The following is a 14510-nucleotide window of genomic DNA, read 5'->3' as shown; positions in this document are numbered from 1 at the left end:
GGAGTCAGCACAGCACCCCGGGCACCCTGCTCACCACACTGACCACACATGAGGGCATGGCCTGTCTCCTGGTCACTCTCTGGCCCCAGCCCAGGCGTCCTGGGGGGCAGAGAGCTGCCCCAGCCGGCTGTGTCCTCAGCATGGAGCCCTGGTGAGAACTCCCACCCACAGCCTGGCAAAGGGTGGTGCCAATGGGGCAGGGGGGCTCTGAAGGGTCTTCCGTGCTGCGTGGAGGGGGCTTGGAGCAAGGAGGCGGCGACTCCTGCTTTCCTCTCTTCTCCCGCCCACCCAGCTCCTGGAAGGCAGCTCTCCATTGGAGGGGGCGCGCCCTTAGGAGAATCACGTCTCTGGGGCAGGGTACTCCGTGCCCAGCACTGAGACACTCTGGGTAGTACAGCCCCACCCAGACAGCTGGTTCCCATCCAGGAAGCAGGTACCAGAGTGGAGGGGGTCTTATTTGGAGGCCACGTCTCTGCCTGAATGGACAGGGCCTAAACAGGAACCCGCCTCCCCCATGAATGGCCAGCATCTCTGCCGGGTGGTGGGTCCCGAGCGGGCAGTGTCCCTGCCATGGAGAGGCAGCATCTCTCCCAGGGTAAGTGAGTGTCTGGGGGGCGGTGTCTACGCCTGAGGTGGGCGAGGATTCAGGAAGGTTTCCAGCCCAGACGTGTATATGGGGAGGGTGGCCAGTGTCTCTGCTCACGGGCCAGGGCCTCGTACCCTGGTCAGGGCAGAAGCCCCACTTTCGGTCGTCATCGTAGTTGGCTGTAGTCGCGCACCACATCTTCCCGTCGCTGCGACCCGCGCTGGTGCAGCCCTCATGCTTGTTGCCCAGGAAGGTGAAGGGGAAGACACAGGGGGCACCTTCCGAGTTCCCGCCAACGGTGGACATGGCTGTGGGAGCAGAGACATGGGTCACGGGGCGGCAAGGCCACCACCAGGGAACGATGAGGACATTAACAAACCACGCTTGCTGAGTATTCCCCCAGTCCTGGGAGCTGGATCCAGTGCGTTATACACATCTCAGCCCCCACAATGACCCTGTGCAGTAGGGACCCTGTCACCCCATTTCGTGGGGATGGGGAAACTGGAGCTCGGAGAGATGACGAAACTTGTCTCAGCGAATACTGCTAGGAGGTGTCAGGGCTGGGATTCAGACCCAGGCAGCCAGATTTCAGAGCTTTAACTGGCCTCCTGTGGATGGGACAGAGGGGTCAGGGGCAAAGGGGGCCAGGCCGAGCTGATGGTGCCGGTGCACATCCCTAGACTGGGAGCTCCATCACACAGAAAGCAGGTGCGCAGTAAATACCTCCCTGGAGGGAGAAAGGGAGGAGAGTGGAAAGGAGGGAAGAAAGAGAAGGAAGGAAAGAAGGAAGAGAGGGAGGGAAGAAGGGAGGATGGAGAGAAGAAAGGAAAGGAGTCTTTATTGAAAATAGACCAGAAGATAGCGATACAGACTAGGGCAAAGAAAGGCAGGGAAGAGAGACTTCAAAGTTGGAGGGAGAGAGAAGCGATTGTCAGGGAGGCTGAGAGAGTGTGGGTCATTCAGAGGGGCCTGGGCGGGCCCGACATTAGGCATCACCAGTTTGGCTGAACAGCTGTTGGTGCCCAACGTCTGCTCCGATTTGGTGCCCGCGTTGGACCAGCTGCTAAGTGTGCTGGTTAGCACCCCTGTCCTAGGGAAAGGGGGAGGGGACGGGGCTCTGGGGGGTTTTCTATCTGAGGGCAGGGTGCTGGCCCTGAGGGGCAGGGAGAGGAGGTGACACCCACCGGTCTCGGGGCAGAAGCCGTACTTCTTGTCACGGTCGTAGTCCTCGGTGGTGCCACACCAGCGGTAGCCGTCGGTGCGGCCCTCGGTGGTGCAGCTGTCATAGGATGTGCCCTGGAAGCGGAACGGGAACTTGCAGGGCTGTCCGTCGGCGTTGCCACCCATGGTGAACAGGGCTGGGGGTGGAGAGAGAGGGGGTACGAATGTGAGAGAGACCACCCACCTGCCCACCTGGATCAGCTGGGCGCCTGCCTGCGCACAGAGCTGCAGCATTGCTCGTGTATTAAAAACCATCTATGCTGGTAGGTAAATTGCTGCTTCTCGGAGCTCCTGGAGACCCGATCCCTCCCCTGGAAACTTATGGCGCCTCCCAGCAATGAACGGTTAACACCGGGCACACAGCAGGGGGCAGCCAGAAGCCTACCCCAGCCCCAAGGCCACTTCCACCCCGCCTGGTGATGCCCACACCGCGCAGATTGCTGACTAGATCATCCACGGCGGGCAGGACCACAGGAGTCTCTCCAGTCGACAGACAGGGAAACTGCGGTTCTGAGAAAGCTGTTCCAGAACTGCTCATGGTCAAATAAATGGGAGAAGGGGATGCGGGTTTCACGGAAAGCTACAAAACACGCTAGTCTCAACCTCTCTGTTGTTCTTTCTCTGTTACGTACACACACACGCACGAACAGAGGAAGCTTCTCCTCCTTTCAACCCCAGGCGCCTTCCAGGATGGCCCTGCTGTGGTCCCCACAGGAGAAAGAGGAGGAGGGAGAGAGTGAGAGGCGGTGTCTTTGGGAAGCTTTTAATACCCACCCTGGGCCCCCACTCTCATCTCTCCAAGACAGGGGCCATGACCAGGGAATTCGGGGAGAGAGTGGGATTCGGAGTCTGGGCTTGACTATCCTGGATTCTGCCCCTGCTCCCCCATCCCCTAATCCACCCCAAAGCTACAAAATGGTGTGTCTCTGGAGTTGCCAACTAGCAAAACCACAAGTGCGTAACAAGGACCATCTGTGCACAACGGCGCCAGAGGTGACCTCACCAGCCCCCGTTAACTCCACCACGGCCAGAATGTAGCCCAGTCCCCAGCTCCCCATGACAGGACTCGTGGCCCTGTGTCCTCACTGGTCCCCTCCCCCTAACCAAGACACCTTCTCCTGCAATGCCAGAAACAATGGGACTAAGGGAAGACACAAAACTGAGGCCAGATGCTTTGGTGGCCTCAGAGTGGGGAAAGGCAAAGTGTTAAGCTGGACGGGGGTCAGCCTCCGCCTCTGGCCTCCAATGAGCGGTATCTCCAGCACCCAGGAAGCCCCATCTCCTCGTAGATTCTACCCCCAACAAGGATGGAGACGCAGACACTGACTCAGCAGTCAGGAGAGGCTGAGTAACCAGAACCTCTGCCCCGAGACCCAGACACGTGCATGTTGTGCGTACTTGCGTCTGGCTGAAGACCAAGTCGATGGCTAATGTCCAATACAGGGAAACCTTCCCAAACTTATGAATTACAGCTGTTTCCACTCTATTATCAAGACATTCTGTTCTCATCACAGGGGTTGACACAGAGGGTTAACGCCACCTGAATCCCTACTGGGAAATGCAAGATACGTAGATGTTTTTATTTAAAAACTTCTGACATTAATGGGCAATGGCTGGAATTCTTACTTAATACAAAGCATCACATGAGCTTTGGTACTAGATGTGTAAACAGGAACACAATTAACTCGCTATTTGATTCTTTCCTTCTGTCAAGATGGCTGGTGCTCCACGTTCAGTTGCAATGGGTTGAGAGAGTCACAAACATGTAACATTACAGCCAAAAAGACAGACGCATATATAGATCAAGGAGTCTTTATGGGATGGGGAAGAAAGAAGTATTTGTAAAAAATTTTGGACTGTCTCCCACTGTCCCCAAATTTTCTGGGCTTTCAATCTCTAGAATCATCAAATGTGATGACTTGACAGAGTATGAAGTTATACATACTGTCTTTTTAAGATTTATGAGTATGAAGTGTGTCAAGGATACTAAAAAAGGATGGAGTGTGTATGTCAATACCCTTACTCCTTTAAATTTATCCTTCACTATGGCTTCAAAATACCTGAAAATGTTCTCTCTCAAGCATTGACAAAAACACACACACAAATACCTAGTTAAGCCTAACACCTTTGCTAAGACACAGTTGCAGACGAAAAGGTAGACAGAGATCAAGAAAGTCAGAGGGAACAGCTCCTATGCCCAGACTTAGACACACACACACTAGCAGGGTCACCATCAGAACCAGGAGTGATGGCTGAAATTCACGGGGTCGGTGTCCCCAAGCCAGGTACCAGCCTTGGTGTTGAGTCTTGCCTCCCACTGCTTGGCTTCTGATGCATCCCCAACCCTCTCTCCAGGCCCTTGAACCCCTAATCCTGCCAGAGGGTAGAGAGTGGTTCTAGAGAGAACCACTGGGCATTTTAACAGTTCTAAGTTCATTCTAGTGCATGTTAGAAAAAAATAATTAGCACATCAAACCTGTGACTTCACAAATGTTAGTGCTAATGGTGAGACTTCGAAAAAATGGAATTGATTTAATGAAAGTATTAAGTAAATAGGTATACAGGTGAGACGGACACAGCAGTGGCTCCAGTTGGAACAGTGGGGCCTGAAGGAAGTTGGGAGGATGCTGGTTGACTGGCAGTGCCAGGCCTGAGGAGCGTGGAGGGCAGAGGGATGGCAGCCTGGGGAGGTGGAGGCTGAGGAGGAAAGCCTGGGGCCAGGTGGATGCTCACCTTCATGGGGGCAGAAGCCGTATTTGCCGTCCTTGTCGAAGTTGTAGGTGGTGGAGCACCAGAGGAAGCCGTCGCTGCGGCCCGTGTCGGTGCAGCTGGTGTACTCCTTGCCGTTGAAGAGGAAAGGGAACTTGCAGTACTCCCCATCGGCGTTGCCATACTTCACACGGACCACTTGGAGCAACACAGGGGGAAAGGTGAACCTCTCTGGGCCTTTCTTTGATGACCAGGATTCTGACTCACCTAGGGGTGTGGCCTCCCTCCCCCTCCCATCTCTCCAGTACCATCATAGCAAATGGAAGTGCCCAAAGTTGCCAGGGAAGCCACAGTCCTTGTTCCTAGGGGGCAGGGAGGCATGCAGAGGATGAGAGAGGAGGCGTGGGGCATGCGAATGGTCCTTTCTTACCTTGCCCTTCTCCCAGGGTCCACAGCTCGTCATCATCAAAGTGGGAGTCTCCCCCAACACCAGGGCCCGGGGCGAAGGCGTGAGCCAGGAGCCCATCCTTGCCATCAAAGGGGTACCCATCTCCGTGCTCTGAAACACACTGGGTCTCAGCTTCCAGCTGCCCCAGTGGGGCCCTAAGACCCAGCCACACCCCGATCCAAGGCTGGGGACCTTTAGCCCACCTAGCATCTGGCCCCTCCCCTGTCCTGTTGGGGTTACCCAGGACTGGGGACATAGCAAACGAGTAGAGAGTTGCTGACTTGATAATTAACATCCTGTGGCCTACACTACTCCCTCAAGTCTACACGGCCCCAGTATTTCTACCACTGACCTTCACTGTCTACGCTACCATGGATGACATGACACCTACCCACATACCTACACTGCCACACCAGCATCCTCACCACTCACCTTCATTGTCCCCAGCGTCTATACCATCTACCCTCACATCCACACTGCCCTTTCAGCCACATCACCTACCTTCATGTTATATTATCACCAACATCCACAACACTAACCCTTACGTCTACTTTGCCACGCAGGTCCATACCACCCACTCACATGTCTTCAACATTTCCTCTGCCATCTACTCACATCGCTACAACATTCACAATGTCTACACTACCTACCTTCATGTCTACACTACTGCCGGTGTTCATACCACCAACTCACAAGGCGCCCTTGACCCCAGATTCTATTCCACTTACTCTCATGTCTACACTGCTCCATTGTTTCTGATCCACTCCCATACCTAGAGTTGCCCAGGGCCTACGAGCATTATCCAACAGAACTTTCTGAGATGATGGGAATGTTCTTCGTGTTGTTCAATTCAACAGCCACTAGCCCTATGTGGCTACTGAGCACCTGAAATGTGGCTAGTGTGACGGACAAACTGAATTTTAAATTTTATTTAACTTTAACTAATTTAAATTTAAACAGCCCCATGTACCCAGCAGCTACCATGTTGGAGGGCGCAGCTAGACCACTTGGCTTCAGGCTTACGCTGCTCCAGGGTATACCCAGGGCCACGTCATCTGCCACCACATCAAGGTGGCTCTTCAGTATCCACTTTCATCTACACCACTCCAGCGTCTACATCTCCTACTCTACTAAGCTGTCCCCAGGACCCCCGTGCCTCTCTGACAGCCAGATTGTCCCCGTCTCTACACGGACCCCCTGCTGGCCCCTCTCCTGCCTACCCCAGCGGCCGAAGTTGATCATGATGTCAGCCTCTCCATCATGGATGCGAGAAAACCGTAGTGGGGTCACATCACTCCAGACTCGGAAGGCACGAGCGAAGGCATCATCCACCGTCTCAGGGTCCAGATCAGGCGTGTAGCCGATGATCCTGGAGGTAGCAGACATGCATGTGAGTGTGTACGCATGTGTAAGTGTGTACATGCAACTGTGTGCACGTGAGCGTGCACAAATGCGTGCAAGGGTATGTGCATTAAGTGTGCAAAATCATGTGAGGAGTGCATGAGTGTGCGCAGGCACATGTGAGTGTGCACAGTGTGTGAGTGTAAGTGTGTACACATGTGCAGGTCTATGTGTGTGCACGCTGAGCAGAGCTCACTGGGAGAACAGCCCACCCAGAATGCCTTGAGGTCGCATGGAGTGGAGTCCTAGACCAGCCCACAGCTTCAGGCCGTCTCAGGTCTCATCCCTCACTCATGGCTGGGGGCGTGGGCAGGGGCATAAATAGTGCATTATGGGGCACAGGCCAGAGATCCCATCTTTGGAATCCATCATGAACCGTACAGAACAGAGCTCTTAGCCCAATAAACAACCAAAGATAACAACTCTATAATACAACATAAAAGCCACTTAGCAACCACTCATCAAGCTCCTCCGCCCGCCCCAGTGACCCCATCTAATAACGATAATGACTGGCATTTACTGCACTCTTACTATGTGTCGGACACTGTGAAAGCCCTTTATAGATGTGATCCAGCTTAGCTCCCACCTACCTATGAGGAAGGCTTTGTTTTGGACCCATTTTGTAGATTGGAAAGCCAAGGCTCAGAGCACCGGAAAATAAGTAGCCCAGTGCCCCGCAGCTAGTAAGCGCGAGAATCGAGCCCAGGTCTGTCTGACTCCAAACTCCTTAAGGTGCCAAGCCCTCGCAAGACACCTCCTGGGGCCCCAGGAGACCCAGTGCCCAGAGCCCCCGCCTCCCCCGCCCCGCCCTGGCACCTGTATGTGATCTGGGTTTTCTCCCACTTGGGCTTGCGGGGGAAGAAGTTATAGTTGGCCACGTCGGGGTTGCCGCAGCGCGGCTTGCGCATGGTCTCGATGGTGCTCTGGTCGAGGTCACCCGTCTGGGGTAGCCCGAAGAACTTCTGCATCTTCTTCAGCGTGTCCTTCAGCACAAACAGGTTGCAGCTCTCCTTGGGGCAGCCATAGAAGGTGTTGAGGTATTGCTGGAAGAGACGAGCACCCGAGGCAAGAGCCGTGTTCAGATGGCAGAGTCCTGACCAAAGCGGGCAGGGGCCCAAGGGTACCGGGCGGAGTACCGGGTTCTCAACTGAGGCTGTCACTCTCTAGCTGAGTGACATGAAAGCTGTAGGGGGCGTGGCTTAGGAGCACATTTTGGGTGCCTACTATATGCCCAGGCACTGAAGTGTTAACTCATCTAACACTCAAACAACTCTATAATGTACATATGATTGCTATCTCCCTCATACAGAGGAAGAGACTAAAGCACAGAGAGATTAAGAAACTTGCCTAAGATCACACAGCTCACAAATACCAGAGCTGGATTTGGACCCAAGCAATCTGGCTCCAGAGCCCATGCTCGGAACTATAACTCTCTACCACTCGGCTTTACCTCCATCATCTCTTTTAATCCACTTAACTGCTTGAGGACACAGGGATTATTTTCCTCACTTTTCTTACAAGGAGATTCAAGGGCTATGTGCTTGGACTCCAGCAGCAGACAGACCTGGGTTCAAATCCCGGCTCTGCCGTTTCCAAAAAGAAAATGATCCTGTCCTTCGGGGGCTGCACGGCTGGCTCTGCCCACACTGTGGCCAAGACCAAACTGGCCCCCACAGAGGGTCAGGGACCAACCAACACGCTTATTTGTTCAACAAAGGCTTTTTGACACCTGCCATGTGCCAAGCCCTGTGCTGGTGCTGGGGATAAACTGGTAAACACAACAGATGTTTCTAGTCTCTAGGGTTCAAATCCAAGTGTGGGGAGGCTGATGGACCAGAAATAAACGCTAACTGAAATACGTGATAGGTGCTGCATTGGAATGGTCAAAGCAGCCAGCAGAGCTTATTCCAGGGGCCCTAACCTTGTTTGGGGGGTAGGTAGGAGAGGGTACAACAATAATAATAATGCCTAACAGTTACTGAGAGCTTACCATTTGTCAGGGACCTTCGAAGAGTCTAAGATCCCCTCCCTTTTAACCCTGCGACAGGTCCCATTATTATCTTCAGTTTGCAGAAGAAGCTGAGACTAAATTAGGCCACCTGCCCAAGATCACCAGGCCAGCTGGTTAGTGCACTCCCTGGGTTGAAGCCGGGTTGCCTATGGTCACCAGCTGCCCACTGCACTGCCTCTGGGCAACCTGGACTTCCATAACATGCAGAACGTGTGGGGACCCAGGCAGCTTTGTCAGTGCTCCAAAGCTCCACTCTCACCCCCAACCAACAGCCACATCACGCCCGCCCGTTCCAGACCCTTGAGAAAAGCAGCTCCCTAAAAATGGAAGGTCTCCCAACCCATTTATCCAGAGGAGGCAGAGGCCTGGATGCTGGAAAGTGGGGGTGTCACATCCCGAGAAGGGGTTCCCAGGGTGACCAGAGGGCCTGGGAGTCCTGTCCTGAGCAGGTCGGGGACCAGTCTGAAGGAAAATGGGGATTTCTAGGGTGGCTGAAGCAATCAGGGGGCAGATGCCTTGTGGGCTGGAAAGAACATCTTGGGGGTCCCGAGACAGAGCGCTTGCAGGGTGAGGATCCGTGCCCTTCCGCTGCCCCAGCCCCGCCTGTCCACCGCTGCGGCCAGGGCGCCCCTCCAGCCGCCCCTCGAGCCAGGCGCGCGCGCTCGCGCAAAACAACATCTGAGCCGCAGCTCGGAGCCCGGCCAGGAGGGAGGGCTCGCTGGCCGCGCTCCGACCTGCGCCGGCTCCGTCCGCCCCCGCCCCACGCGCCGGCCCCCGCTGCCCGCCCCTCCCTCCGCCCGCCCGCCCGCCGCCAGTCTCGCCCGCTGTGCTCCGATCCCCTCGGAGGAGCTCGAGGAAACTTTCCGAGGTCCAACCTTTGACCCTCCTGGCCAACTTGTCCATTGGGCCAGGCGGAAAAGATGAGCTCTCCACTGCCCTCCTGCCCCAAATATTTGCCAAAAGCTTCCTTTGCGCGGTTTCTCCAAGGGCCCTCTCCAGATGTGCGCCAAAGGTGCCCAGAAGGTTCCAAAGGTTTGCCCAACCCCGCTTTGCCCAGAGCTCCCGTCCTCACGTGTGCAAAAGTTCACTCTAAGTGTGTGCCAAAGGACCCTCTTCCCAAAGTCCCACAGGAGTTTAAAAAGATCCTCCTCTATTTGCAAGAGACCCCTCTAGGCCTTTTGCCAAAGACCTACCAAGACGCTTGCCAGGGGCCTTGTTAGCCAACCCCCAGATGTGTCCAAAAATTGTTTACAAAGGCTCCCCCCTTGCCCAATCCCCCAGGTACTAGACAATGTCCCCGTTATTTACGAGAGGGGTCCTTTCCAGATGTTTGCCAAAGCGCCCCCCGCCCCTCCCCCCCCGCCCCCCCCCCCCCCCCCCGTCCTGAACCTTGCCCCGTTGTTATCGAAGGCCTTCTCCTCTTACCAAAGCTCCCCTACGGTTTGCAAAAGAGATCCCTCCTTCCTCTTGCCAAAGCCCCCCCCAAGCTGTTGACTGCAGCCCCTCCCCGACGCCGTGTGCCCGACGCGGGGTGGGGGGAGGGGGGCAGGGACACCCCATCCTCTGCCTCCAAAGTTTGTTTAAACTTGGCTTGTTGAGGCCAGCGTAGCTACTCACCACAGCCAACTCTTTGTCCGTTTTGGGGGCGACATCTCCAGGGAACTTGATGATGGGCGACGGCGCGGCGGCGGCGCGGCCCAACAGGCAGCCCAGGACGCAGAGCGCCCGCAGGGGGCCGGCGAGCGCGCCCCGGGCCGCTCGCGCCTCGGTCATTGCGCTCCCGGGCCCCGCGCGTCGCCCGGGGGTCGCTGGCTCGGTGCGTGTGGCCGCGTCGCCGCCTGGCTGGCGCCTGCTCCGCCGCGCAGCCTGCCGCTCCGAGGGGCCGCTCGACTCGGTCGCCTCGGCTTTGCCCGGCTCAGCGGCGCATGGTCCGGCCCCCGCGCCCCTGCCCGCGCCGCCGCCGCCTGTTCTCGCCGGGGCTGGCAGTCCCTTTGTATGTTTAAAGCCCCAGATGCGCAGCCTCCAGCCACCGCCGGAGGAAGTCTGGATGCAGCGGAAACAAGGGAGGGCGGCCGCCAGATGTGGCCGGCTGGGCTGGGAGGGCGCTGGCAGTGCGAGGAGGGAGGGGGGGCGCACTCAGGCCCGCCCCTCTCCGCCCCACTCCCCCACTCGCCCTCCTCCTCTTTTCTCCTCTCTTTTCCTTTCTCCGCCTCTTTCCAGCCTCCCCCCGCCCCGCCGCCAGCTGCTCCAGGCCTCTGCGTGCACCATCGGTGCGCGACCTCTCTACCTCCACCCCCCAGTCCGGGCACAAAGCCTAAGGACCCCCTACGGGAAACATCTGGGGCGACCACTCCAGACGCCTGACGTCCTGAGGTTGGAGAGCCACGGTTCTTGCAGGGGCGCCTGGGGGACAGGACTGCCTGCACTCTCGGGGAGGAAGGGTCAGAGATGGGGAGGAAGGGTCGGATCCAGGTGGTCAGCTGCACGGAGAAGTGGTCCGAGACAGAGATTCTAGGTGTTTAGAGGTGGAGACGGAGAGAGATGAGAGAGATGGACAGAAATGGCAGGAGGCAGCGAGATGGAAACAAAGTGGATAAACTTTCCTTCCTTCCTTCCTCCCTCCCTCCCTTCCTTCCTTCTGTCTCTCTTCCCTCCTTTCCTTCTCCTTTCTGCTAATATTTAAGCATTTACCTGGCCTCAGACATAATGCTAGGTGCTAGATACACAATCGGAACACAGCAGTCACGGTCCCTGTCCCTGAGGAATGCTCCCTCCCTCTCTCAGGAAACAGAATTCATTAAGTGCTACGCTGTGATGGGGAACGCCAGCAGGCTGTGGAAACACCTGACCTCAGCTCCTAAACTAGTAAAGATGGTCAGGAAAGGCTTCCTGGAAGAAGTGGCTTTCTGAGCTGAGATCTGAAGAGCTACCAGACATAGGAGGGTTGGGGGGGAGGAGTTTGGGGGAGGGGGTCGCAGGGAGATGGGTGTTTCAGGCACAGTCGAGGGAACAACGTAAACAAAGGTCCAGAGATGAAAGGTGGCAGGATATACTGGAGCAGGAGGTTCCCTCTCTCTGAAAAGGGTGGGGACAGGGTGAGATGGGCCTGGGGGTCAGCAGGGACCCGCCTGGGAGGGGAGGAGATGGGCCTGGGGGTCAGCAGGGACCAGCCTGAGGAGCAAAGTCATGGGCTGAAAGGGTCAGCAGCAGGCTGCCTGTGAGAACCGTGGAGTCCTGGTGAGTCTGGTCTTCATCTTAAGAATGAGAAAGCCTCTGCAGCTTGGGTCTCTGTGGGCTTCGGACAAGTACGGGCTTGTCTGGCAGGCGTGCACTGGCCTGCCAGAAGTCAGACTGAAAGGAGCCCCTTGGGAGGGCCTTTGCCCTGCAGGAGGGAGCCGGGCCCCCTAGCCTCACCCAGGGAGAAACCTTGGCGGATGGGAGAAGGATGAATCTGAGGTCAGTGGGGGGCGGGGGGTTGCCTCCTGGCTCAGCCCCATTTGGCTCCTGTCCATGTCCTGTGGATAGCCAGAGAGCCAAGTTGGAGAGCCAAGAGCTGGGAGTGAAAATGGAAAAAGTTGTCTCACTAAAGCAGGGTTTGCAAACTCGTGGCCTGTGGGCTGAATCCAGCCTGAGTAGCATTTTGAAATTTGGGAAACTTCATGTAAAAATCTGACTTTCTGGTTTTCTTTTAAAAATTCCCCCAAATCTGGCAATTCTCAGTGCCAGATTCCACATGGCAACAATTAGCTGTAGCCAAATAGCAGCTGCCCCTTTCAGATGAGGCGCGTACTTTGGTTTGCCACAGTCCCCACCATACTCTATTGCCTTGCATGTGACTCAGCCCGGTTTTGCCTATTTACATCACTTGCCCCATTTGAGGTTTAAACTTTTCCCAAAAGCCTTTGTGAGATATTGGGGCTTACACAACATTTCTTTGGGGCTCCTCTGGCAGAGGCCGGCTTTGACTGCATCTCTGCCCAACCTGTGTAGCTTTGGCATTCCAAGGGCGGCAGTGTCCAGTATGGGTGCTTAGTGCCCATTTAGAGGTGCCAGGTCCTAGGAGAGCACAGACAGTATCTTGTGGTAATGGACTTGTTGGTGAGCACATGAGACACACTTCAGGGTCCCTGCACCCCTTTAGCTCTCTGCCAAGCTAACCGGCCGTGGTAACCCTGGAAACCCGTGTTGATGTGGTGGGATCACAAAATGAAAGCAACCAGACCCCTGGTAGACTTTGCAAATGAAAACTAGACTTTTCCCTGAAAAACCACTGAGATTTGGAAATACGCTCATCACGGCCGCGTCTTTTAGGCGTCCTAATACAGGGGCAAAGGGTCTGTGTGGTGGGCAGAATCGCGCCCCCAAAAGGATGTGTTCAAGTCCTAACCTCCAGTATCTGTAAGTGTGTCCTCACGCGGAAACAGTCTCGGCTGATAGAATCAAGATGAGATGAGGTCATAGTGGATGGGTGTGGGGAGTGGGCCCAAACCCAATGACTGGTGTCCTTATAAGAGGCAAAATTTGCACAGAGACACACAGCGAGAACTCCCTGGGACCACAGAGGCAGAGACCAGATGGAGGCAGCTACACGACAAGGAACGAACGCTGCGGATTGTCAGGGGCACCAGAAGCTGGAAGAGGTGAGGAAGCATTTTCCCTGGAGTCTGGAGAGGGCGTGGTCCTGCAGACACCTTGATTTTGGACTTCCAGCTTCCGGAACTGGGAGAGGACACATTTCTGATGTTTTAAACCACCCGTTTGTGCTCCTTTGTTACGGCAGCCCTGGGAAATGAGCACAAGCTGCAACTAGGAGATGCCAGGATATGGCGTACGTTTCCATCATTCATTCATTCATTCAGGAAAGCTTTAATGAACACCGTCCTGTCCTTGGGCACAGCTGCATCAAGATAAAGTTTGTACTGATGAGGAAGGAAGCGGACAAGGTGAGGCCCCAAGCATAAGAAGATGCACCAGGGGCGGTAGTGGCATCCGTGGCTTCCCAGGACCCTGCCCTCCCGCTCGTGTAGCTGCCCCTTAATTGTCCTCTGGGGAGCCTCCTCTCCCCAGCTCTTGGTCCCTGAGGTTCAGGGGATGTGACCTGCCTTCTGGCTCCTTGCTCCATGTGACCCAAGCCTGGCTAAGAAGCGGATCCAGTGCTGCTGGCTAGGTGACGGTTCAGAGATGGGCTGGTGAGTCCATGGGAGCCAGTGAAAATCAATGCCGAGACTTTCGCTGGGGGGTCTGGGACGCAGCCGTCACTGTCAGCTATAAACGAAGTCAGTGGAGTTGCCCTTAAGGGCAGAGGCTTCCTGAGATGAAGCGACACCAAGAAGAGCAGAAAGGGCGACACTCAGCTCCTACGAGGGCAGCTGAATTCCTGGATCCAGCCCTGCCTGCAGCCAGAGTATCCTTGTCACCCACTGATTGCCCCAGGAGCTCAAGGATGGGTTCGGAAGCATTTAACTGTTTTTCCAAATTGTTCTTTCTCCTTTTGTCATGTTAAGGAATGCAACCACCAACCACCCTGAATCAGACCAGCCTCAGCACGAGAGCTCCACCCATGACCTTGGCCTTATTTTTAACGCTGAGATCCTTCCAGGAGGAGCTTAGGCCTTATTACTGTCACCTGCAGAGGATGTGGAAGCGAATGCCTGCCTCTCCCTTTGGAATATTCATTCCCCATCTGAAATAAATGTCCCTGCTTCCCTTTGTTGGGGGACACCGTGACTCTGGAAATGATTCTTCCTGGTCCCCTATTTGCCACAAATACACTTCACTTGGTGAGACAACCTCTTCTGGTGGACTGTCTGATTTCACTCGCGAGGAGCGAAGCCGCCTTGGTTTCGGTAACATCCTGAGCTTTTTAGTTTGCGAGCCAATACATCCCCTCCTCCCAACTCTGTGTTTTGTTTGTCTTGCTCAAGCCTGTTTGGCTTGAATTTCTGTCACCTGCAACCTGAGCCTCCAGCCTGATGTGGTGAAAGACGCAGCTGAGAAGCCAGGACCAGTCAGCCTCTGCTGAGGGCATGCCCTCCCTCGAGTAGTCTCTGCCTCACGTCTCACGGAGCCCTGAGGAGCACTCGGGGGGGCACACATGTGCCAGCACTCAGAGTCCCAGAGGAGCAGAGGTGGGA

At 55.6% G+C, this 14510-nt stretch overlaps 2 protein-coding genes across 2 annotated transcripts in view; one reads left to right on the top strand and one right to left on the bottom strand.

Moving 5' to 3' along the window:
• The window catches only part of MMP2 (matrix metallopeptidase 2), a 25790-nt gene extending 15428 nt beyond the window's left edge, over window positions 1-10362 (bottom strand). Inside the window, exons 1-7 of the mRNA XM_046681701.1 lie at window positions 9994-10362; window positions 7182-7408; window positions 6185-6333; window positions 4947-5075; window positions 4541-4714; window positions 1771-1944; window positions 721-894 (exon numbers count right to left, since the gene is read on the bottom strand). Coding sequence (XP_046537657.1) covers window positions 721-894; window positions 1771-1944; window positions 4541-4714; window positions 4947-5075; window positions 6185-6333; window positions 7182-7408; window positions 9994-10149 — 1183 coding nt within the window. The 5' untranslated portion in view covers window positions 10150-10362. The remainder of the gene's footprint in view (window positions 1-720; window positions 895-1770; window positions 1945-4540; window positions 4715-4946; window positions 5076-6184; window positions 6334-7181; window positions 7409-9993) is intronic.
• Window positions 10046-14510, top strand: LOC124250199 (translation initiation factor IF-2-like). Its single transcript, XM_046682035.1, has 3 exons — window positions 10046-10749; window positions 12906-13016; window positions 13236-14510. The coding sequence occupies exons 1-3, from the start codon at window positions 10046-10048 to the stop codon at window positions 13285-13287; spliced, it is 867 nt and encodes a 288-aa protein (XP_046537991.1). The 3' UTR covers window positions 13288-14510.

This window comes from Equus quagga, chromosome 13 (assembly GCF_021613505.1).
Source record: "Equus quagga isolate Etosha38 chromosome 13, UCLA_HA_Equagga_1.0, whole genome shotgun sequence".
NCBI classification, from domain to species: Eukaryota; Metazoa; Chordata; class Mammalia; order Perissodactyla; family Equidae; genus Equus; species Equus quagga.
The sequence above is the reverse complement of the archived record's forward strand: the minus strand, read 5'-3'. Positions and strand labels throughout refer to the sequence as shown.

What these genes read in the sequence shown, in the direction of transcription:
- LOC124250199 (XM_046682035.1), top strand. Translation starts at nt 10,046, where the DNA reads ATGGGCGACGGCGCGGCGGCGGCGCGGCCCAACAGGCAGCCCAGGACG. An exon ending in CAGACGCCTGACGTCCTGAG is followed by an intron (nt 10,750 to 12,905) that starts GTTGGAGAGCCA and finishes AAATTTGCACAG; the next exon opens with AGACACACAGCGAGAACTCC. An exon ending in GGCACCAGAAGCTGGAAGAG is followed by an intron (nt 13,017 to 13,235) that starts GTGAGGAAGCAT and finishes TCATTCATTCAG; the next exon opens with GAAAGCTTTAATGAACACCG.